The sequence below is a fragment of the Monodon monoceros genome, unplaced genomic scaffold, assembly GCF_005190385.1.
Source record: "Monodon monoceros isolate NGI ecotype Baffin Bay Population unplaced genomic scaffold, NGI_Narwhal_1 Super_Scaffold_3, whole genome shotgun sequence".
NCBI lineage: Eukaryota > Metazoa > Chordata > Mammalia > Artiodactyla > Monodontidae > Monodon > Monodon monoceros.
Genome location: NW_021703780.1, coordinates 43,052,536 through 43,077,194, shown reverse-complemented (window position 1 = coordinate 43,077,194; position 24,659 = coordinate 43,052,536). Strand labels below are relative to the sequence as shown.

General features: G+C 39.5%; 1 protein-coding gene across 2 annotated transcripts in view; it reads left to right on the top strand.

Moving 5' to 3' along the window:
* The window catches only part of COL21A1 (collagen type XXI alpha 1 chain), a 127,454-nt gene that overhangs the window by 25,776 nt on the left and 77,019 nt on the right, over positions 1 to 24,659 (top strand). Inside the window, exons 7-11 of one of the 2 annotated variants that reach the window (XM_029243161.1) lie at positions 1,147 to 1,155; positions 1,454 to 1,537; positions 8,899 to 8,961; positions 22,333 to 22,386; positions 22,478 to 22,531. In XM_029243161.1, the coding sequence (XP_029098994.1) occupies positions 1,147 to 1,155; positions 1,454 to 1,537; positions 8,899 to 8,961; positions 22,333 to 22,386; positions 22,478 to 22,531 (264 nt within the window). The remainder of the gene's footprint in view (positions 1 to 1,146; positions 1,156 to 1,453; positions 1,538 to 8,898; positions 8,962 to 22,332; positions 22,387 to 22,477; positions 22,532 to 24,659) is intronic. The other variant, XM_029243160.1, reaches the window with a different exon arrangement.

Below are 24,659 nucleotides of genomic sequence, written 5' to 3'. Positions count from 1 at the left end.
TTCCTATCAAACTGAATAAATTATGGATCCATATTCTGAAAATTTGAGGACATAGAGCAGCACATTTGAAGGATCTGTAATAAAATCAAAGATGGAAGCTTCTAGAAATGATTCATTCTTGATTTTCTACTTAAGTAGTTGTTTAAACACCATAATATTTATTTTAGTTACTTATAACTTGGAATATAAATCTCTCCTAAAAGCGTTAAGAAGTTATTTCATTTTGAGAGTCCATTGTACATACTTGATTTATTGCTATTTATCCACTGATGTTATGCCATGACTATGACCCCCCGTATAATAGAAGCATAGAGTGAGATTGTAGATTCTGTGTTCTCACATCCGCTTTTTCTGTGTTTTTATGGCTCCTTCCTCACTCTCAGGTATGACTTTTTCAGGCTCGTTTACCCTTTTCATCTTCATTGCCACCTTCTCATTTTCTGATCTAATCTGTTATTGTTTGGAAAGATTATTAACCTATTTTAAAATTGTGTGTCATTCAGTAAGAAATAGATGGTTTAGTAAGAAGCTTTTCTAAAGTAAATTGCATAAAATTGAATGAATGGAGGGGGGCTTCCCTGGTGGCGCAGTGGTTTAGAGTCCGCCTGCCGATGCAAGGGACACGGGTTTGTGCCCCGGTCCAGGAAGATCTCACATGCCGCGGAGCTGCTGGGCCCGTGAGCCATGGCCACTGCGCCTGCGCGTCCAGAGCCTGTGCTCTGCAATGGGAGAGGCCACAACAGTGAGAGGCCCGTGTACTGCAAAAAAAATAAATAAATTGAATGCATGCAGTTTGCGACTTGCTTAGATGTGTTTTGGCTTTTTCTCTGGTTCTTAAGTGATTCCCAGAAAGTTCAAGAGAGCGTATAAACCCCACCTTGAGGTATTTTTGTTCCTGTGTGGCCGTTATACCAAGCACACTCTCCATCATTGCTAATTTCCTTCCTTTATCCTATTATAAATGTGGGAATAACATAAATAGGTAATGTTTTAGGATCGTTGCAAGCAAATGTTTTAGCTCTTGCTGGTTTTGATACTTCATTTATCTCTACCCTGGACAAGGAAATATCTGTAAATTAGGAAGATCATTTAGAGATTTAATTAGAAACATGTCTTAAAACACATTTGTTGTTGTTTTTCTTTCAGAACGGTGAGGTAGGCCTGGATACTATTATTCTCCTTAAGGTAGTATTTGCATTGTAGGACTGTTTAACTTCCTTCCAACAATTGTAAGTATGTTAGATAAATAGAACCCATTTTTATGTAGTTTGAATGTATCTAGTATTCATAGCTTTTTTGTGATTCTGAATTTCTTACTGGATTGGACTAAATAAAATTGGACAGTAAATATAAGATATCTTTACCATTTCACCCACACATACAGACATACACAGCCATATGTGCACATATGTATGTCTTGCCATGTGCCTTTATCTCCATTTTTGTCTTTTAGTGCTTCAATGGTCCCAGTGATGTTGGTTCAACGGCAGCTCCCTGTATTTGTCCTCCAGGAAAACCAGGACTACAAGGCCCCAAAGTGAGTAATACCTAACATGCTACTTTTGATAAAACACACAAATAAGAGCTGAGTAGACACCAAATTCCTAATCACCATTGACTCTGTTGTGAAATGTCTGCCTAATACCTTAGAATAGTTTAAAATGTGAATTTTAGTGATTTTTTAAAAAAGTGTTTCTAATCTGTAATTGCCTTTGAACCTAAAACTGATACCACATAAAGTGAGGGAGTGTTATTTGTTTGCTTGTTTGTCTGTTTGTTTTTTCCCCTAATACCACTACTGTATCCCAAGAATGATACCTCCTTACAACCTGGTAAAAAATGAAGAAAGGTCATTTGTTAAAATACGTTCTAAATTCTTAAATGTCTAAATGCTTATTCTGTCAAAATGATTTTCAGATAGAAAAATGAAGTAAAAAATTTAAAGTTGGTTGGAATGTTGTGTTTGATGTCCAATTCTAAAAAGAGAGGCAAGTGTGTGTATGTGTGTGCATGTGTATTGATTTATTTATTTTACTTAATCATGTAATAATTACTTTTAGTCATATTCATACATGCATATCTCCCAGTTACATTTACATATTTATTTGTGTGTGTATCTGTATATATATTATTTGTGTGTATATGTGTTATTTGTGTGTGTATATATATGAAAACATATATTCATCTGTGTACACATTTGTATATGATTGGAACCATGATGTGCATACTATTTTAAAACTAGTCACTTTTTAACATAACAAATACTCTGACTATGTTTCTGTGTTATTAAATATGAATGACTAAAGTTTTTAAAGTAAGTTGATACTAATCGTGGCATCACTTAGACATAGCCTAAGATACTGAGATGTCAAGTGGTTTGTCCACTATAGATAAATCTTGTTTATTTAATATTATTTAAAAATATCATCTAGATAAAAATAATGACTAACTTGAAAGCAAGTATGACTTCCTAGCCAGAAAGAATGTTTTGTGTATTGCTCACCTATTACTTGAAGTGACCATAATAAATTCTGTTAAATATGAGTTGTAATGTTCATTTAGGTGGAATTTTCTGAGAGTTTTAATCATCACAACTAAAAATTTTCAGTTTTTAGACTGGTAATCTGAGAGTCGGATTCTTCCTAACTTTTGTGCATGTTTCCCCATCTATTTTCAGTTGATAGTTCATAACCTACTTCAAACCTAGTTGTTAAAATCAAGAAAGAAATGCAATTTAAGAATTAAAAGAATGGGATTTCCCTGGTGGTCCAGTGGTTGAGACTTCGCCTTACAATATGGGGGTGTAGGTTTGATCCCTGGTCGGGGAGCTAAGATCCCACATGCCTTGGGGCCAAAAAACCAAAAACATAAAGCAGAAACAATATTGTAACAAATTCAATAAAGACTTCCAAAAAAAATGGTCCACATCAAAAAACAAATCTTAAAAAAAAAAGAAATAAAAGAATACATTCAATACTTCATTCAAAGTAAGTCTGTTTGGCTTGGAACTTGACTTCATTACATTATAATCAGTTTACTATTGTAAACAATTTTTAGATTGCCTTTAGGAAAGTTAATCCAAGTGTTCTTCTATTAAAGTAACCATGTTATTTAGGATGCCTGATACAAAGGAAAAATACCTATAAGATGTTTCTGGGAGAATTTACCTTACAAGGCAGCATGGTGTGACCTACCAGCAGACTATCTTTTGAAACATAGTTATACAGCTTATTCAACTTGGGTTGTTATACATAGAAATGATTTGATCTGCAAGAGATCAGAGTCCTATGACATCTGACTTCTCTAAGCCCAGAGGACCTTCCAGCCCCTCAGGCCACCCCCAGGGACTCTAAGGGGCTGTCCACTTCCAGGTGTGGGGCACCTGTTGCCTCTCATGTTTCCTGATTCATCATTAGTGATCCATTAGGCATCTTGAAGTGACACCAATTTTTATGCCTGTATGTTTCTATAGCAAATTTTTAGCACATCCTTTGTCTTATCTGGGAAAGCCTCTGATTTTCAGTATTTCCAAGTTTCATGTGTTCCTCATTTTCATTCTCTTTTCTTAGTCATCATCTAGCCCCACTGCCACCTACTACTTTAAGTGAAATTGCAGTTTTCCACAGATCTTCAAGTTGGCGTGCCTTCTTAATCTGCTTTCCATTTTCTTCAGAAAATCTGGCAGGAGGACAGGACACACACACACTCTTCCATCCTTTTAGGGCTCTTTCCCCTGGAGGTGGTTCCTTACCCACATTGGAGACCTGCATGTGAAAAACAGAATCCCTAGCAACACCCTGAGTTGTTCTTCCTTTAAAGAATTTCTGCCCTGGGAAATTGATAGAGTTTTAATTAGTTCAACAGAATCAGAACTAAAACAGATGAATGGATTTTACTATAGATCCAACTGAGACGTATTGGCTGTTTTTGTGAGATGCTCTCTGGAAAGTTTTACAGATTTCCATCAAGCAGACTTACCTGTGCAGGAGAAGCTAGTCTTCCCATTAGCCAGAAACTGGGTTCTCGGAGCTGAGAGTTTGGTCATGAAACTGAAACAGAGGAGAAATTTGTGTGTGGATAGGTGGGTAAGTGCTTATTTTAAGATAAAGTCGGTCATCTGCTTCAAGTTCTCTCAATTTCCAACAAATATGACATGCCTATTGCAAAACCAGGTTAAATTAACTAAGGTATCCCATACTTGGACTTTTCATGGCATTATAACTCTTTAATATGCATAGAAAAATATATTTGTCATGGGGCTGTGAGCCCCTGTATGAGGCTGGCTTATTTATCCTGTGTCCTTAATGTCAAAAGGAGTGATTAAATTAATGACTCTCTGGGAATGATTTTTATATGCAAACACTTCACAACGAAGGTTAATACAAACTAAATTCTCCTTTGGAATTCCACTGTCTAGCACAGTGCTTAATAATAATATATTTTTTATTTAAAAATTATGAAATCATTGAAGAAATAAGGTTCACCCCTCCTCCTGATGAACCTATATGGAATACCTTTGTTCTATGTGAAAGATCCAGGCAATCCCCAATTTACAAACAGCTCCCTTCCAAAAGACCTATGCATGCAAATGGCAGCTTCTTCTCCCACTTCATAGCTGGAAGAACATTTATGGGGACAAACTCCCCACATTTGATCTAATCTTAAATGTTAGATCTATGAGTGCAGAAGTGGAAAGAAAGCCTTTTTTTCCCTTTTTTTAGGAAGGAGCAATTTCTTAATAACTTATTTTCTCTGAAATACCATTCTTTCTACAACTATATTGATGCCCTTTGTTTCCACTCTGATAATTCTTCTGATTAGAGACTCCTTTGGATTATCAAAGTAGCCTCTGTCTAAAGTACAAAAGCCTTTGGAAAATTTCAGAAGCCATTGGGCATTCACATTTTTATGTTAATTTTCCCAAACTAAGTGGATTCCTTCTAGCTGAAGAGAGGGAGGGGAGAGGTTGGTTTTGGAGAAAGGAATAGGTCTTAGGTCAGATACTTTTGTGGAGGCCAGTAGTTAGTCTGAAGGCACAAGCATTTTGAGAAGAGAGCTTGAAAACATGGGATTTGGACCTAGGAGATATTTGTTTTAGGTGAGCAACTTAAAATATTAGCTTACTTTTGAAAGCATTACTGTTTCTCACTTTAATTATTCATATTTGCACACTTGCAAGGCCATGTGCAGGGATGTTTTAACTTAGTCCATGATGTTTCCATTGCTGTCAGCAACTCAGAAATCCTGTGGCACAAAATCAATTCATCATAAGTAAGAATTGCTTTTCAGCTGAATACTTATTTTTTTAAATTGCAAATGTTTCAACTAAATTAGAAGAAAGCAGATTGAGAATTTAGTCACAGTTATATAATTATAGGTCATATGTCTAATTTGATGTATTTGGAAAATGTTTTCCATGTTAAATTTGCTAGCTCTCCCTGGGTTGGGTTCTGATCAGTGTATGCATTTTGATGTGGGCAGAGGGAGCAGTGTTTAGGAGCATGGAGTCTGGAGCTGAATTGACTGAGTTCCCATCTCTACTGCTGCTTTGTGACCTTGGGCAAGTCACCTAACCTTCCTGGGTCTCAGTTTTCTTATATGTAAAATGGGAGCAGTAAAATTACCTGCTTCGTGGGGTTATTGTGAGGATTAAGTAATTTAATACATGTAAATCTCTTAGAGCAGTGCTTAGCATATAATAAATAGTCAATAAAAGTTGGTTTTATTACAGTAATAAAATTGAATTTTTATTCTAATTGGGCTTCTCTTCGAAAATCAGTTAGGGTTTTACTTTATTCTTCCAACAACAGCAAACCTACCCGAGTTTTTGCAAATAAACCAGTAGGACAATAGTCAAAATAACCAGTAAAACCTACTAGAAATAATAGAACCTGCAAAAGAGATTATTTTCCATCTTGGGGCTGTTGACCTGTGCCTTAAGAAGTCACACTGGATTTATCTTGTGGGTGATTTTTTTCCCTTGGAAACTTAGTTTTGATTCATTTAAAATATTATTGTTAAGTATATTTTGTACTTTTATGCAGCATAAAAACACAAATCCCGTTTCTTCTCATGCCAAAGTTTTATTTCAGCCTCATCATTGTAGAAGTTAAAGCCTCTCAGATCCTTTTGATGTCCTAGATTTTGCTGATAATTAATATTCTGCAAGTAAAGAGGTCGTTAACAGGAGATTGGATCTGATTGGAAATAGTCAGCAAATAGTTATTGAACTTCTACTTGGTACCCAGCATTGTCCAAAAAAGGAGAAAATATTGACCATGTTTTCAAGGAGTCTCAATCCAAATGATAAATGAAGACCCATCAAGGGAAAATTTTGAGAAAACTCTTGTTATGAATAAATGATCAGTGATATGGGAGCTGCTGTAGCATTTCAGTAGAAAAAGACATCAGGAGAAAATGCAGTAACAAGGAAGGTGCAGTGATTGGAAATTTTGTTATATTAACTCAAATGGAAAAGAAAGAGTCTTCCCAGAAGTTAAAAAAAAGATCGAATCTGTTAAAAGGCAGTGAGGCCAATCTGAACATGGTTAAATAAAAATGGCAGGGAGGCCAGAGATTAGTGTGGAACCTCTCAAAATAAGAAGAAAAAAATCTAACACCCTAGGGGCTTCCCTGGTGGCGCAGTGGTTGAGAGTCCGCCTGCCGATGCAGGGGACACGGGTTCGTGCCCTGGTCTGGGAAGATCCCACATGCCCTGGAGCGGCTGGGCCCGTGAGCCATGGCCGCTGAGCCTGCGCGTCCGGAACCTGCACGTCCGGAGCCTGTGCACCGCAACGGGAGAGGCCACAACAGTGAGAGCCCCGCGTACCGCAAAAAAAAAAAAAAAAAAAAAAAAAATTGTAATACCCTAGAGCACAGGAATGCTGCTCCCTTAATGTCCAGCTGACACTGGGTGTCTTTGGATTAGAATTACAAATTGTACCTCTTCAGCAAGAAATTACATGTTCCTGTGTTATTTTTCTCCCTGGATTTACAGCTATTCTTTTTCGATCTCTTTTAAAAATGGCATTTCCCTTCTTCTCAACCTTTCCACAAGCTAAACCTCTTGGGCAATCGTAGGTGAAAAACCCATCCTTTCTTCATTGGTTCCTTGATAGAGTTCACACAGTTCTTTCCATTTTTCCTGTTATGTTTCAGGAACAAACCTCCCTCGCCAGTAGCCTGAAGTAGAATTTCAGATCAGCATATTTGGCTCTGTGCAAGTACCCTTAGCACTGGTGTTTAGTTAATGTATAATCACTGTGGTATGTGTGAATGATTTCTTGAAGTAGATATGAAGCACTGAATTGAAATCAGTTGTCTGTCTGTAGTAGTTTACCAATACTGATGGCCGAGACGTGATGTTTTTAGGGGAGATACCGCATGTGGACCTCATGGACTCCATAATACATGGATATGATATTATTATTATTACTACAACTATTATTATTATTATTTTGGCTACACCCCTCAGCTAGTGGGATCTTAGTTCCCCGACCAGGGATCGAACCTGCACCCTCGGCAGTGAAAGCACAGAATCCTAACCACTGGACCACCAGGGAATTCCCTCATATTATTTTTTGAAGTATTTCTTAGAATTAAATTATAAAACACCCTCACTTCACGAAAAATGTTGCTTTCATTGCCTTTTTTCATGGGTGGTGACCATCTGATTGGTCAGTACTGACCGTTGGGCCTGGGCTCGTTGCCAGGCTGTATGGAATAATGTTCCTTGAAGGTCTCTGGTTTGTGAGGACAAAGGTCCGTTTTTAGGTGTGAAATGTACTCAGGGAATCTGGGGGTTGGGCAGAGTTCTTTGGCTTGGGCCTCACTTTCATGAAAATATTCAAATCTAGAAGTTTATCATTATGTTAAAATGAGATTATAAATATAGGCAGAGACACACTGACTGGACTGAAAGAAATAACTGTTGTGCAGCTGTAAACTTGAGTCCCACATGGAAGATCATATAGCCTATGGGCTGTTTTTTAAAAAAATACTTTTTTTAAGGTAGAAATTATTCTTGTTTTTTATTGAAGTATAGCTGATTTATAATTTTGTGTTAATTACTGCTATACAGCAAACTTATTCAATGAAACATATATATATATATATATATATATATATATATATATATACACACACACACATATATATACACATTCTTATTCATAGTCTTTTCCATTATGGTTTATCACAGGATATTGAATACAGTTCCCTGTGCTATACAGTAGGACCTCGTCGTTTATCCATTCTATATCTAATAGTTTGCTTCTGCTAATTCCAAACTCCCAATCCATCCCTCCCCCACCCCCGTTCCCCTTGGCAACCACAAGTCTGTCCTCTATCTATATCTGTGAGTCTGTTCCTGTTTCATAGATAAGTTCATTGGTGTCATATTTTAGATTCCACCTGTAAGTGATATCATATTAAAAAATAATTATCAATTGAATTATTATATCATAGGTCATGGATATCTGTAGTGTAACATCTAGAATAGAATTAAATCTATAGATTTCTGAGTGAAATACTACTGTCGTTGAAACCATAGTTGTTCTGACATTGCACAGTTTGTTCAGAATTCTAAAAATGTCTCTTGCTATAAATACTGATGTTTTACATCAGTGAAAAGTACTTTCCTTGTTATACCTGTTGTGCTCACAGAATTAAATCCTTGAAAGTTTTACATAATAAAAAGCCTTTAATTTTTAAGGTAGATATGATAGCATTTTTCTAACCCTATTTTGGGATTTCCATCTTTGTTTGTTTATTTTTTGTTTGTTTGTTTTTCAATATACAAAAAGCTGCAAATAATGGAATTGGCTTTGAACCTTGATGGACTCTGGCTGAATCAGTGTGGTTGGTTGTTTTGGACTGAGAACTTTTTTTCCTCTCTAGGGTGACCCTGGACAGCCTGGGAACCCTGGATACCCTGGACAACCTGGTCAAGATGGTAAGCCTGTGAGTACTGAAAGCTTAGTCATCTCCAGTACTGGGATTATAGGGTCAATGTAACATTGCACTGGGCAAAATTCAACAGGCAGGGAAGACTTTACTCAAGACTATTGTAATAGGGGAGAGAGGCTCAACTCTACACAGCTGAAACAGGGGGAGGGAGGCCTCCTGAGGGCTGGGTGAGCTGGGAGAAAAGTACTGGAGGACTTTAAGGGGAGATTGATCAATGGGAGGAGCAAATGGAGTTATTCCTGAGCATGGCAAACGTCTTCCTCAAGGTTAGACCATCTGTGTTTGCTACTTGGCACCTGTCCAAGTTAGGGTCATCTCCTCTGTTTCCTTAATGGATTTTGGGGTGCTGTTTCCTTAATGGTTCCATTTCAATGGGATGGCTCTCAGGTCCTGGAGAAAGACCTGGGTTGTAAAACTGGCAAGAAGCTTTTAAAAAGATTTACATCTCAAAGGGGCAGATAAAGAATTTACGGTTGATTTTCAGTTTTCTAAAGTAAATGCTGTAGGAAAAGGGAAATCAGGGGTGTAGACTTGGGAGGAAGGCCGCTAAAGTTTAGTCAAGCTGAGGGCCTCATTAAGGCTAGCTTGGTCGATAGAAGTAGTGTTCTAGTCTCCTTTTAGGTATCTTCACAACTGCATACATCTTTGCTACATTAAAAAATTGCCCAGTGAGTTCTCAATATCAGTGAATATATGGGCTCAGAAATCCTTTTATTTTTTCCCCTTCGTGCCTTAAAGTTTTCAAGTTAAAGATCTTTCTAAAGGTGATGTTATTTTCCTCAGAATATATGCACTGGAGTATACTTATAATCTGACTTAAACAAATATCCTCTAAGGTTCAAGAGAATTTTAGGGATATTTATGAATTAAGGAAACATAAAGCAAAACCACTTTAAAGCAACTTAGGCAAATTTTTACAGGTAAGTCAGCATATTTATCACAGTAAATAAACATGCGGTAATAACTTTTGAATGTTAAATAATTGTCGCCCAAAAAAAGTATCTCCTGAGAGACTTTATCACAAGATGTTAACTCTTTCCATGAAGCATGGGAAGGTTTATACTGTGCGTCAATAATTTTCAAGGCAAGAAAGAACCACAGGCCTCATGTTAAACCACCAACACCCCAACCATCAGGATAGAAGGGAGCTTGTTCAGTCCCTGAGAGAGGTTTGCTGACAAATTTAATACAAAAAAATGCAGCCAACTTTCAAAGTGGCAGTGTGCTGGCACCTTTCACACCCGTGTTGCATGGAAAAGGGGTTAAATATACAGGTGAGCCTCTCTGAGAGAGATGTCAAAGAAAGGAGTCTGAAGAGGTGACAAAGTGGTGGCCAGCTTGGAGCTGAAGCACTGCCAGGAGATGGGGGTGGTGCTGTTGAGCCGACTCAGTGGGATTCACTCCAAGTGTGATGGATCCATGAGGGGGCCTGCAGAAAGGGAGTGACGTGGTCTGACTTACTATTTAGAAAGATAAATATGAATATTCTGTGGACAGCAGATTATATGTGTCAACTGAAAAAATGCACAGCCTAAAAGTTGAGAATTATGTTGTATTCGGCGGACTTTCTGAGGACTTCAAGCCTGGAAGGCAGTGTCTCAGAGAGCTCTAAGGGACTGCTCGGAAGAGGTGAGGGAGGGGCCAGGATATAGAGGGGTTTTTGCAACAAAGGTCAGGGAGTCCAAACATCAAAAGATTACCGTTCATTAAAGAAAACAAGACATCTCAAGTTAAGGGATTTAGTGCTTTTCTATGTATGGGAAGATGCAAGAGTCCAGGCTCATTGAAATCATTCCTTTGATATGCACCTCAGCTATCTGGGGCCAGTGTCCTGTGTTTTCTCATCCTGAGTCCCCTCAGGGTACATCACTGGGGGCGGCTGCAGTGGCTGAGGGCTTGATGGTGGGCATCCTGTTTCCATCCTGAGTTGCTTCAGGGATTACAGTCTGGGTGGTTGTAATGTGACGGCTTGATGGCTGCAATATCCTTTGTTTACTGACATGGCAGGTGGCATTTTTCATTCACATGGGGCAAGAGTGGGGGCAGGAGGCCATGGAGGAGGTTATTTCAACATTCTGAGTGAGAAGTAAGGGTGGCCTGGATTAGGGCGATGTGCTGGAAGAGAGAAGAAGTGGTCAGAGTCTGGAGTATTTTTTAATGTGAAGCTGAGAAGAATCCCTGTCAAGTTAGATGTGAGAGCATGAGAGAAAGTGCCAAGGAAGCCTCAGAGGATCTTAGCTTGGGCAGCCGGGTGAATTGTGGTGCCATTTCCTGAGCTGGGCGACACTGGCAGAGATGTAAGTTTTGGGAGGAGACATCGAGAATGCATTTGTGGACCTGCTGAAGGTGTCTCCTAGGATATTAGAAACAGGAATCTTGAGTCAGGAATGTGTTGGAGAATGAAAACACACAGTTAGGACTCTGTAGCATGTGGATGTATCTAAGCCTGCCAGAGCCGATGAGATCATTAAGGGAGTAAGTACAGATAATGGGAGAAGAGAAGGGGGCAGGGAGTTGAGCTTAGGGCTCTGTTACAGAGAAAAATAGGAGGAGGATCCAGTTGAGGAAATTGGGAAAGAATAGTCAGTGAAGTAGGAGGACCACAGGGAGGGTGTGGAATCCCAGAAGCCAAGTGCAGAACGTATTTGAAGAAGGGAGCCATTCATTGTGTCACTGCTGCCATGAGGTTGATAAAAATGAGCTCTGTGCCTAGACCATTGGATTTGCTTGATAGAGGTCATTAGGGACCTTGATAAATGGGGTTTCAGGGAAAAGCAGGATTAAACAATGGGTTCAAGAGAGACAGTTGGAGATAAAATTGGAACAGTGAACATAGATACTTCTGAGGGGTGTAATGGGGAACAGAGAACTGGAGCAGTAGCATGGGGAGGATGTGGGATAAAGGGGTTTTTGAAACAATAGGAGATGTTAGAACATGTTTATATGATGATGAAAATGAGGCAGAAGGGGAAAATTCGGTGATTTGGGAGATAAGGGATATTTACAGGAAGAAAATCCTTGGGTAGGTAAGAGGGCATTGGTTCCAGTCACAAGAGGAAAAGTGTGGCCTGGATAAGAGTCTAGGCAGTTAAAGCTTCAAATGGGGGTTAGAGGGCCAAGCCAAAAAGTACAGAAATTGCTAGGTGCAAGGATAAGAAGTTTATCATCAGACTGATTCTATTTGAGTTGAATGAAATGAATGGATTCCAAACCTAGCATCTCCCCCTTTTGCCTTTATCTTCAACTCCCATTATGTGCCAACACTTGCCTTGTCGTTTCTCTTATAGCCCATCCCTTTCTTGCGATAACTGCAGGTGTCATGTGACCTTGGTGAATTCCCTCACTGCAACCCCTTCATCCCGCTGAAGATACTGCCCAAGGGCCTGGGGGAGTTCTGCCCTGATCATACTGAGGGGGATGGGTTTTATGAAGATGAGCCCTCTGCCTGGAGACCCCTTCCATGGGACATGCTCTCTCTGTTGCTGGCAGCTGCAGTGCTGTCTCAACTCCAAAGCAGAGACACCTCACATGTCGACTTGTCACCTGCTGGCCTCTTGTGATGACACGGAGCTCCCCTGACAGCACTGCCAAATTATTTAGGCTTTTGTCTTTCTAGTGGTGCAAAGTCCTAGGCAATATTGAGAGGTGAGTGCCTTCCACAGGCTATCAGCTCTAGTTTGCCCTTTTTGCCATGAATGAAGTACTGGAAATTAGTTATAATTAGCTTGATACAATAATCATGGATATTATACTCTGTGACTCTCATTTAAGCTATAGTAGGCTTATTGTCTCATCTCATTCAGTACATGTATATTTGTGTTTGTGTGTATGTATAGATATAGCTCTGTAGTATCTGACATTAGATGTTAGATGCTATTAGGTAATAACTGATGTTAGAGAAAGAAGAAACCTACTGTAGTAGACAGAATAATGTCCACATCCTAACTCCAAACCCTGTGAATATGTATGGTACCTTACATGGCAAAAGGGACTTTGAGATGAAGACATTTTCTTGGTTAATCTGAGTGGCCCAGTGTCATCACAAGGGTTCTTATAAGAGGGAGGCAGGAGTATCAGTCAGAGAAGATGTGGTGGGTGATGGAAGCAGAGATCAGAGGGAAGCAGCTGTGAGCCAAGGAATGCAGGCAGCATCTAGAAGCTGGGAAAGGGAAGAGACAGATTCTCCCCTGGAGCCTCTGGATGGAATTCAACCTCCCAGTGACACCAAGAATTTAGCTCCCTAAGACCCATTATGAACTTCTGACCTCCGGAAACATAAGTATGTGCTGTGTTAAGCCACTCTGTTTGCGGTAATTTGTTACATCAGCAGTGGGAAACTGATACACTACCCCAATACTGTTTACCTAAAGGGATGACTTTTTTCTTAAATATCTCCCTTTTCCCTTGTCTTTTTCCCTCTGCAGGAGATAAGAGGTTAGGTGACCAGGCAGGAAGAGAAAGTGAGCCTGGGAGCCAGAACAGCTGAGGGTCATTAGTGTGTGTCCAGGGCCAGCGCAGCGGGAGTGGGGCAGTGTGGGTGGGGCCTGTGGCTGGTGATTGAAGCCATCTGGCCAAGGAAACTTGGATGGAACAATTCTAAGGGAATTCTGCTTTGTTTGGATTTGGCTCTGTGCAACCCCCCTCAATCAGTAATTTGAATCTTTTTCACATAACCGGGCCAAGTCAACTGAAGCTTTAAATAGGAAATTATTCCACTCTGGAGAAATACTAATTTTCATAAGGAATATGCCTTCAACCAAAATTAAAGAACTATTTTCAAATCCTTCCACTGCTTTCTAACTTCTTTATCAGTTAAATAGCTTCTCTCAGCACAGTATCTGAGCATATTACTATTTTACTATTTTATCATTATCAAAAAAGAGGCAGAGGAAATATTTATACATCCTGTTAGGTACTTCAGAGTAGGACAGCTGTGAAAGGCACTGCACTGCTATGACATTGATTTTTTTTTTAAAGAAGGCCATTTATGGAAACATAATAGGACTATTTTATGATTTTATAGAAGTTTGTATTTTTATGGTGCTCATTTCCACCTCTTTTCTGTCGTCATTAATTACTATTCATGAAGGAAAGTACTTCCCTGAACCCAAAGCCTCAGCTAGTTGTTGGAGAGATCTGGGGCTGTTTTGCCTTCTTCTTTGCTTTTGAAAGTTGGTTTGCTTTTATGGGCCTCAGTCTTTTCATCTGGAAAATAAGAAGGTTCTCTCCAATGCTGATTTTCTAAGATTTCAGTAAAGTCATATTTGCTAAGAGAGAAAGGTGGGCTAGACCAAGCTTCAGCATTTTGGAGATGATTTTCCATATTGGCCTTAAGAACTGACTCAGGAAGCCTGACCATGCACTACTTCCAATAGACAAGAGTGCACTGGTCAACAGGTCAACCTCAGTGATGCAGTGCCCCTCTCCATCCCCACACCCATCAACGTGCCCCTGGATGGTCCAGAGATGCCAGAAGGGGCCCGCTTTCTCTGGGGGATTAAACCTTGTAGAAGTGGTAGTCAGCACAGGTGGGGAATTTCAAAGTTACAGGGCCTTCTTAAACCACACATAGAGGGGTGGGGCACATACTCAAGATGAAGGTGTAAGGTAGGTGGGAGGAAGGAGTGGCCTCCTAGAGCCTTCAGGCCCTTGTGACCACTTGACTTTGGTTTCAGTTGGAGTGAACTCAGGAGCCATGGGAGGGTCTTGAATAAAGCTGTAACGTGACATAACTTATTTGTAAAAGAAATGACTCTGACTTCTGAGTTGAAAATAGATGTTAGGGCGATGAGGGCAAAAACAGGGAGATGAGGACAGGAGACTCTTGAAATAATCCAGGAATGAGATGAGGGCGACTGGCGTCAGGATGGTAGGAGCGAGAGGAAGGGAATTGCCTACACTCTCGGGATATTTTGAAGTTAGAGCCCCCAGGATTTACTGAGGTATCAGATGTGAGTTTGCAAGAGAGCAGTCAAGGGTGACTCCAGTGAGATGTGGTAGAGAAAATCGGGGAAGGAGAGTCAGGAGTTTGCCTTTGGATAGATCAGATTTTTATGTTAGACGTTCAAGTAGAAATTGTAAGTGGGTGATTGAGGACAGAAGTCTGGCATTCAGAGGGAGTTCTCTTTGTGAACTGTCCTTTCTTGTATTTTGCATCTCAATTAATGCACTTCTTATACATTAAGATAATGAATCCTTTGCTATAGATGTTGTCAATAGTTCTTCTCTTTATTTGGTTTTAATTTTTAGAAAGGTAAAATTCCCCCACAATTAAATATTTTCTCTTGCTGTTTCTTCCAGTGTTCTTTTTTTGAGCATTCGATACTCTATGTTCATTGATTTAATATGATTTTCAAGAATTTTTGATTCTTGATTTCATTTTGGGAATTTATTTTGGCATTTGGGGTGACATGACGATCCAAAAAGCTCTGGTCAACTTGGAGGATGGCCATTCTAACAAACTGAAATTCAACCAGAATATTTGCCTGTGAGACGGTATTTAAATTTAACCTTGTCGAAAGAGGAATTAACATATGTAATGTGTGGCCTCAAAGGCTGATGCAATTTTTGGTCTTGTTAGTAATATGTGATGTATGTATTACGGAAGACTACAATCCTGCTTTTGGAGTGTTGGATTTGGTTTGGGATACTACACTTTAGGAGTACGTAGGATCTGGAATTCATTCTGAAGAAGAGAGTAAACTCAGAAGACAGCCGGCGGGGGGTGGGGGGGGCAGTTACTGAGCTTCAGGTGTTATCCCAGCAAAGATGCTCTTCTCAAATTCTAAAATCCTCCAGAATGGTGTTAGAGAGAAGGAGGAAAGGGAGGAGAACTAGGCTTGTAGAGTAAGTTTGTTGGGGGGTGGATAATTAGTAATAGAACAATAGGACCCAGCAGACAAGATTTTTATGCTTTCCTCTTTCCCGACTCTGAACTGAATATGGTACCAACTGTGGACTCAGTCTTTTAAGAGCTGTGGGGGTTTGGGGTCCAAGTGCCATGAAGATGAAGGACCTGGAAAATGAGATACATTAGGATACAGGCCAAAGAAATGGCTATGATGTAGCTTGGAAAAAACAATAACACGAAGCAGCCTCATTATGAAGTATATGAAACATCCTTCTAGAGGGAACAGTTTCCACCTGAACTCACTTCCCTTCAGTCTTGGTTCCTTACCAAAAGTGCTTATGGTCTCCCTGTCTCCCGCTGCCATTAAACAACCCCCCCCCCACACACACACCTATGAACGTCTCACTGATAGATTAAAATGTGGACCATTGGGCTTCCCTGGTGGCGCAGTGGTTGAGCGCTCGCCTGCCGATGCAGGGGACACGGGTTCGTGCCCCGGTTCAGGAAGATCCCACATGCCGCGGAGCGGCTGGGCCCGTGAGCCATGGCCGCTGAGCCTGCGCGTCTGGAGCCTGTGCTCCTCAATGGGAGAGGCCACAGCGGTGAGAGGCCCGCGTACCGCAAAAAAAAAAAAAAAATGTGGACCATTTGTGTCAAATGAAGTATCCACTGCTTTGGCAGTTTATCTTCCTTTTCTCTAATAAAACGTTATTTAAAACTCATCTCTTCTATAAAGTTTTCCTAGACAAAGCTTAGTGGATTAGCTACTTCATTTTTCTTCAACACACCCCTTATGTAAATCTCATATATGGATCTTTCCATGTTTATGTCATGCGTCTCTTAAATAGATTACATTATATTTTATATAGGCAGTATATACAATAATAATAATATGTGCATAATCATTACATGTATATGAATGCTATCTGTATATTTAATTAAATTATTCAAGGAATTGTTTGGTGGCACACCTAGCACTTGTGATTTTAAAGGTCAGTTCATGCTGACATTGTGTCTTCTTTTGATTGTAATCTTTATGAATGCAGGGCTGTTTCTACTATTATTTTTAGAGTCCTAGGTACTGGTGACTGGTTGGACTCAATATTTATATATTTGCTTATTTATTTATTCTTTCATTCATCCACTCACATTCTAGATATTTGTTGGGTGTTCTTCTAGGCTAAGGGAATATAGCAGTGAAGAAAACAGAAAAAATATCCTCTGTTTTGAATATCACATTCCACCGGGGAAGGAAAGGTAATAAATTCATAATTATAAAATAATAAATACGTAAATAATATCAGATGGTGGGAAGTACTATGAAAAAAGATAGGACAGCAAGAGAGGGAATGAGGTTTAGCTATTGGTCATCGTCCTTTAAACATAAAGCATAACTATAGAGATTTAGGGTGGGAAATAAGAATTACTAAGAAGGTATCAGTTAACTTAAAAAGCTGTGCATTCTCCTTTTGAAATAAGCTTAGTATAACTTTAAGTGTTGCCTCACTCAGGGAATGGGGCAGTTTAGCTAAGTTTAATTGCATCTGTGAATCTGAGAACAGAACTGTATCTGCAGAGATTACTTGTCAAAGGCAGGCAGTGTTTTCCTTTCATGTGCAAAGCTCAAGTCTGATTGTGTGAGCCCCTGATTGAGTGGCTTGGATAGAGATCAAAGTCCTTCATCAGACCCACAATGCTGTGTGCATAGCCTCCATCCTCCCATTTTGGTCCTGTTTTGCAGGCTGCTTCCTCATGCTCTCTCTCTTCTTTCTTCTCCGTGGATGTGTCTCATCCCGTCACACCGCAGGACACGTTGAAGGGCTCCCTCTGCTGCACTGTGCTTCCTTGACTGTTCCTTTGAGCCTGTGTCTTCCAGAAGCTTCCCCTGACTGCTACCCTTTGACCCTTATGGCATCACAGTTCTTTCTTAGATCTCAGCGCAGGTGAAATTTTACAGATATTCATGTGATCTGTTACTCAAATAATTTGAGCAATCAGTTAAAGCCTATAAACTCCTTGACTCATAGTTGGGTTAGGTGACAAAAAAACTAGTTTCTGTAGTAGATATACCTGGAAAGACAGATTTATGAATATTCTTAGAATTTAGTTGTGTAGAGTTATAAACTCTGCCAGTGCCTAGAGGAATCCACAGTGCACATTAGAAGTATACACTTAATTTTGGTTACCTAGTTACCCTGGCTGGGTACATAAGAGACTCTGTTGGAACTCTGGGAAACATTGAAGAAAATTATGTAATAGTATAAAATTTAAATCACCTTCTTATATTTTAAAAAGGAGAGTGACATCCAAAGAGATTTCTCTAGATTTCATTCTCATTTTTAAGTTTAGAATATTTAAAGGAAACCAATGACTCTATCCTCACTACTGAAACAAATCTGTACATTTAGATTGGCAGAATATTTTATGGTATGGTTAGAACTGGGCTCAGAAGAGACTGTGACCTTTGCACATTTGATGATTTTATTTTCTTAATTTCCTTTTCAAAGCTATACATCTTTCCTGGAGCATCGGAACTCTGAATCATGGAAGAAAGTAAATTGATTCTGTATTCTTCAACCCTACAATTTGGCAGCGAGAATATTTTTTTCCTAAAAATGACTCATTTACAAAGAGACTTTGTGTGAACATGGAAAAGACTTACATACTCTCAGAAATCTTGCAGTTGGGGGTAGGGTGGGTATCTGGGCCTGCTAATAATTGCGAAATGGCAAAATTAATGTTGAACAGGATTAGTTGGTCAATGATCATGTGAAAGTTACAGTTCTACAAGAAAAGACAGACACTTTTATATTCAGAAAAAGAAAAACTCAGTAAGCTATATAAAAAGCTTATCATTTTTCCTGTTTTAGGGCATTTTTCTTGTTTTAATGTACCCTGCTATGAGTCAACCAATGTTTTATTTTTTGCTCCTCTCGGAAAGTGTTCTGTGTTGTAATATTCCTGCCCGTTAACCTTTATTTTCCTGATTTTTAGTCCAAAATTTGTTGTTCTGAATTTCATCCAATTTCTTCTGGTGATTTGCCCTGGGATCTCCCAGCTTGAACGTGGTTTTGGTTTTTCTTTATTTTGTTGCTAATCACGCTTCCTCTAGCTTCTAAAATAATCATTGAATATCTTGATACAACTAAGTTTTCAAGAATGCATCTCATTGTACGTTAAGAAAACAACAAGCTGGTTCTTATAGTGTGGGAAGCATTGATTATTCCTGTATTGCAGTTCTTCTAAAGACAAAGCAAACAGGGCCATTAAAAAATACACAGAGACCTTGTTCAGACATTCAGCAGTAGATCTGTATGCATTCTGAAGAAAGGTTGTCATGATGTGATGCCCAGCCATGCCATTTTTCATGCTCTAACGGTGGCCATTAAGACTACAAAATAACATTCTGCAGAAGTGTTCTCATGGCTTTGCACAATAGTCACTGAGTCTGAAGACAAGAAAGAAGCTCACCTTTACTGAATTCCTTATGCCTGCAAGACTTTTTCACCTGTGAGTCCATTTGTTTCTTTTCAGAAGCAAAGTGGGTATTATTATCCTAGTTTATGGTGAGAAACTGAGGCTTAGCTAGGCAAAATGACTTAGCCGAAGTCCCACAGAAAGTCAAGGGAGGAGGAAAAATTCAGCCCCAGGTCTTTTCCAATTTCAAACTTCATTGCCTTTCCACTTCACTGTGCTGCCTCCCAGGATTTGGGGATGTGATGAGTCTGCCTGAGGTCACATTATAAGTCAGAGGTGAGCTGGGAACATTGTTTGGGGCATCTCCACATTGCTTTAATCCATTAAAATATGATGTGCCCTCTCTAACAAATGCAATACGTTCATTTATTTCTTCTTCGAAGGGGAGAGATGGCATGGCAGCTTTTTTTTTTTTTTTTTGCGGTACGCGGGCCTCCCACTGCCGCGGCCTCTCCCGTCGCGGAGCGCAGGCTCTGGACGTGCAGGCTCAGCGGCCATGACTCACGGGCCCAGCCGCTCCGCGGCATGTGGGATCCTCCCGGACCGGGGCACGAACCCGTGTCCCTGCATCGGCAGGCGGACTCTCAACCACTGCGCCACCAGGGAAGCCTGGTATGGCAGCTTTTGATCTTCTACAAAAGATTAACTTTCTGAAAAAAAAAGTAATAAAGCAGATATGACATTTGGCTTAACTTTCGAAAAAAATGTGAAAGAAAATAATTCATTAAATGTGAACTTTGCTGATGACCAACCATTTTGATACATAGTAACTTTCTTTTGAGGAATTTTATGAACATTCCTTTCCTCTGGGTCTTCAGAATTCTAACCAACTTAAAACCAGTCTGGCAAATGGACTCCCTTGAATCCGATGTATTGTTCTAGAATCCTAAGATTGGATGCACCATGATGCATTTTCTGATAAGAAGGTATTTCCACCTGCTCTGTCAACTTACTAGTTATGCAACTTTTGGCAAGTTCTCAGTTTCCTCATCTGCAAATGGGGATAATGTAGAACCTACATTAAAGGGTGGCTATGAGGATTAAGTGAATTAACATATATGAAATACATAGTCTGGAACATGATAAATACTTTATAAATCATTGTTACTATTATTTATTCCAGTTACAATAGCATGTTTCAAGTCATGTCAGACTATCCAGAGGGTGCACATGGGTTTTGAAGGATCTAAAGAACATCCTAGGAGGTGGCATTTATAAATAACCTGGTTCTGTGTAGGCATCTGCTAGCAGTGACAGCTGAAATACAATTCTAGGCCCATCTGATTCCAGAGTGAAGGAGATTCAGTGATAACTAGACTGACAGAGGTACCAGGCTGAACAAACCGTGTAGCTTGACTTTCTTCTTTCTCCTCACTGATCTTGAGAACGTGAGCCATGCAGTATCACTAACAGTTTCAATTTGCCACCGGAAGCAGCTCAAGCAAACGTGAGTCCTTGGGGAAAGAGAGTTTTTTTCACACTTGCGTGCAGCATGGATGACTTGGAAGTGAATTCTTCCAACGTTTGATTAACAGAATATTTAGCAGATGCTCTGTTCAATGCTTGAGATATAGAAATAAATGATAGCTGGTCCCTAATCTCAAGGGAGCATAATCCAGTGACACAGAGACAGTGCCAGCCCAGAGAGCAGACGATAAGTTTGAAAATTGCAGGTTGTTTTTGTATCGAGTATGAAGAGGTTGGTTATGAGACTTGTTCACAGTGAGGTAAAATGTTTAAGGATGGGGCCAATGGACTCGAGAAATATTTGAGTTTGAGGAATACAGGAGAAAACATAATTATGTGAACAACTGAATGGGGAAAGGCTGATGGTTGGTTATGGAAATTATATAGTCATCCTCATTCTGGGAGTAGCTGAGAGCATTTTATGAAATGAGAACTTCAAGCACATATAAAAGGAGAAAAACAATAATCTAAGACTGATCTTTCTGGGACAACCATTAGTATTGCTATTATTGTTAGTATAGCTAGCAAAGAATAGTAAGAGGAATATTTGAAAATGGGACTGGAAAAGCAGGGAATTCTGATGTTTCTGAAATTACAGCTAAAAATGTACTGACAAGTGAGTGGGTGAATACAAAGATCCATGCAGACATCCATGAATAGCCACATGGAAATGAAGGTTTTAGATTCAAGAATGAAGATGTTATTGGAAACATTAATGAGATTTGTGTAAGTAACTCTTGACAACAGAATACTGTACCCAAACGTAAGATCCGAGGAAGATGGGATGTGAATAAGAGAAGTAAATGTTTGCAGGTGCCAAGTGGTCCAAGTCAACCCGACATTGACCCTGGTAAACCTAGATAAATGTTGAGGGACTGCAAGTTTGTTTTGGAGTTTAGTTGCCGTGTGCTGAGTGAAGATTGAACACTTTGCCTCTGTCTGAAAAAGTTGTGCTGTTTTACCAAAGCTCCAGATTCTGGAGGGATGTGTAGGAAGAAGTGGAGATGAAAGTGACCTCAGCAGATGGCTCAGCCTTGGAAGGTGTGGGGACATGTCACAGCCATGTTCGGGGGGTAAACTTTCTAAAATGGGCAAACCAAAGGCTGTTATAGACTTACCTTGAAGAATAATATTCATCCAGGTGTAGTTTATTCCAGAGGTTAACTCGGATGACCATAATCAGGTAGTTTAAAAATGTATTACATTTGTTTAATCCTCCAATCCTAGATGTTTTTCTTTTGAATACATTGAATATGTTTCTAATGTGCAGAACATTTCTCCAGCAACTGTGAACATTGTCTCTCTATTTCCCTCCCAGAGCCTTCCTTTTAATCAAAGCATTTCTGGATAATTTTATTGAGTTAGAGATATTTCAGGCCTTTTTTCCTAAAGACTGAAGGATGTGAATTCCTTATTAAGCATTTTGCCACTTTGTTATTTTGGTTTCTTAAACAGTCACAAAGTGAAGTCATAAGGTGTGAGAAATGTGAGAAGGAATGAATTCTGAAATGGAGGGCTGCTCTGTGTAAATATGATGAAATATTAATTACTTCTTGTTTCCTCTTCTTCAGGGATATCAGGGAATGGCAGGATCACCAGGTGTTCCAGGATCCCCAGGAATACAAGTATGTGATCTGTATATACATATTTTAGAAATACCATTTCTAGTGAACCAAAACACATAACTAACAGAATTTTATTTTGTGGTTAATTTAGGGAGCACGAGGACTACCAGGTTATAAAGGAGAACTGGGGAGAGATGGAGAAAAGGTAAATATGTACAAGCAAAGGTGTGTTCAGTTGTTTTAGTCACTCAAAGACAAAGGATGCAATCTGTGATGACTCCCATTCAATAATGTTCGTCTTGGTGAATTCCAAGATGTCAGCTCAGAAATGTGTCAGTGGCCGTTGGCTGATCAAGCTCACAGGAGGCTTTTATCACTAGATCAAAGTGGTTATCACTAGATGACCACTGTCAGATGGCACAGGTATTGGCATTGCCCTGGTACCATGTTCCTTCTCTGTGATTAAGCTCTGTAAGGAGCTACCTTCTTAGAGGGAAGAGCATCATGTGAATGGAATGTGTTCCCGTGTTAGCTGCAGACAGCCATATGTCCATCTCCACAGCAGAAATCTGTCTTAGCCTTACTGGACTTCTCTCTCTTGTAAGGATTCAGTGGGTACAGACAACATTTGTCTGATTTCCTTTTTTACAGCTCTGAGATTTGCCATGTTCTTTAAATATGTTCAATATTTTAGCACCTCCCCAGGGATCTAGTCCTGCATCCAGGTAGCTGGTCCACATCCAAGATGCCCATTGGAATTTGCTCGAATCCCCATGATGATTTGTTAGCTTAATTCCTAAAGCACAGTCTTATTTCTATGTTCTTTGAAGGCCTTCTGTTTGCTCTTGATAAAAACCTGAACTAATTTTCTAGCTCCAATTCTTGCAAAATGATTGCCTTTTAAAAATAGTGTGCACAGCATTCACACTTGAGAAACACTGATCTGGGCTCTGTCTATTTTATGCTTTTATGGTTGCTTATGCTGGTTATAGAAAATTGTAGCTGCTCAAGTACCATCTCTGGATGGACCCCTGGAAGATCTCATGATGGGTCTACTGCTTTCAAACTGTTTGATCTTGGCACGTGACTTGATGTCTTTGAATCTTATTTTCTACATTGACTCAGTGGGGATTTCTTTATAGATTTGTTGTAAGGATTAAATGCGATAATATATGAAAAATACTTAGTGTGGTCCCTGGAACAGGGTTTTCCTTAAATAATTGCCTGTTGTTTTGTTGTTCTGTTTTGCTTATCAAGGAGTGAGGTTGTGGTTGGGATGTCACATGGGGTGGGCTGGCGTGTGTCATGGGCAAGAAATGTTAGAGCAAACAGAAGGGTTAGCGTCTGGAAAAGAAACAGAGAAGATGGAATAGGTCAGGACAGCTCTATAATGTGGGGAGAGCCAGGGAAGGCAGAATAACAGCAATAATTGATAGAACTCTGGAGGAAGTGTTACAAAATCCTCTTTTCTCCTCAATGGCCCTGGGCCTCTATGAATCTTTTTAGCCACTGGCAATCTCTGCCTATTTAAAATGATGGAGGTGCATCTTAAGAGGTGCTGGAGAGCAGGCCAGGCCCACAGGAATGGAGATGTCTTATATTTGTATGTTCTGGAGGTATCATGAGAGACCTCCAACCTCCTCTAGGAGAATGGGGGATTCCACTAGGAAGGTGTGGATACCTGTTCCTAGGAGACCACATACCAGGCACCTCACCCACATTCTAGTCTACAAGATTGTTGCTGTTTCTTTAACAGTCTCACAAGTAGCCTGATTTGGGGATGTGGGAAATATATAAAAGTATGCATGTATGAATAAGTGTATTTAGGAATGGATGGATGAATACCTTTATTTGTTTTTGTGTTGACTTGGGTTTTAGAGACCCAAAATAAAAAGGAGGCTTTTTATTCATTTATCTTAAAAGAATTGGAGTAAAATACCTTATTTAAAAGTAAAGAACAATAATCTATAAAATAGAAGCAGACTCATAGACATAGAGAACAGACTTGTGGTTGCCAAGGGAGAGAGGGATGGACTGGGAGTTTGGGATTAGCAGATGCAAACTATTACATATAGGATGGATAAGCAACAAGGTCCTACTGAATAGCACAGGGAACTATATTCAATATCCTGTGATAAACCAAACTGAAAAGAATATGAAAAAGAAGTATATATATATATATATATATATATATATATATAAAATCACTTTGACATACACCAGAAACTAACACAACATTGTAAATCAACTATACTTCAATAAAACAAAAATTTTTTAAAAAGAACAATACTTCTATTAGTCACATCTTAAGGTAACTGCTCTATTGTTTTGGG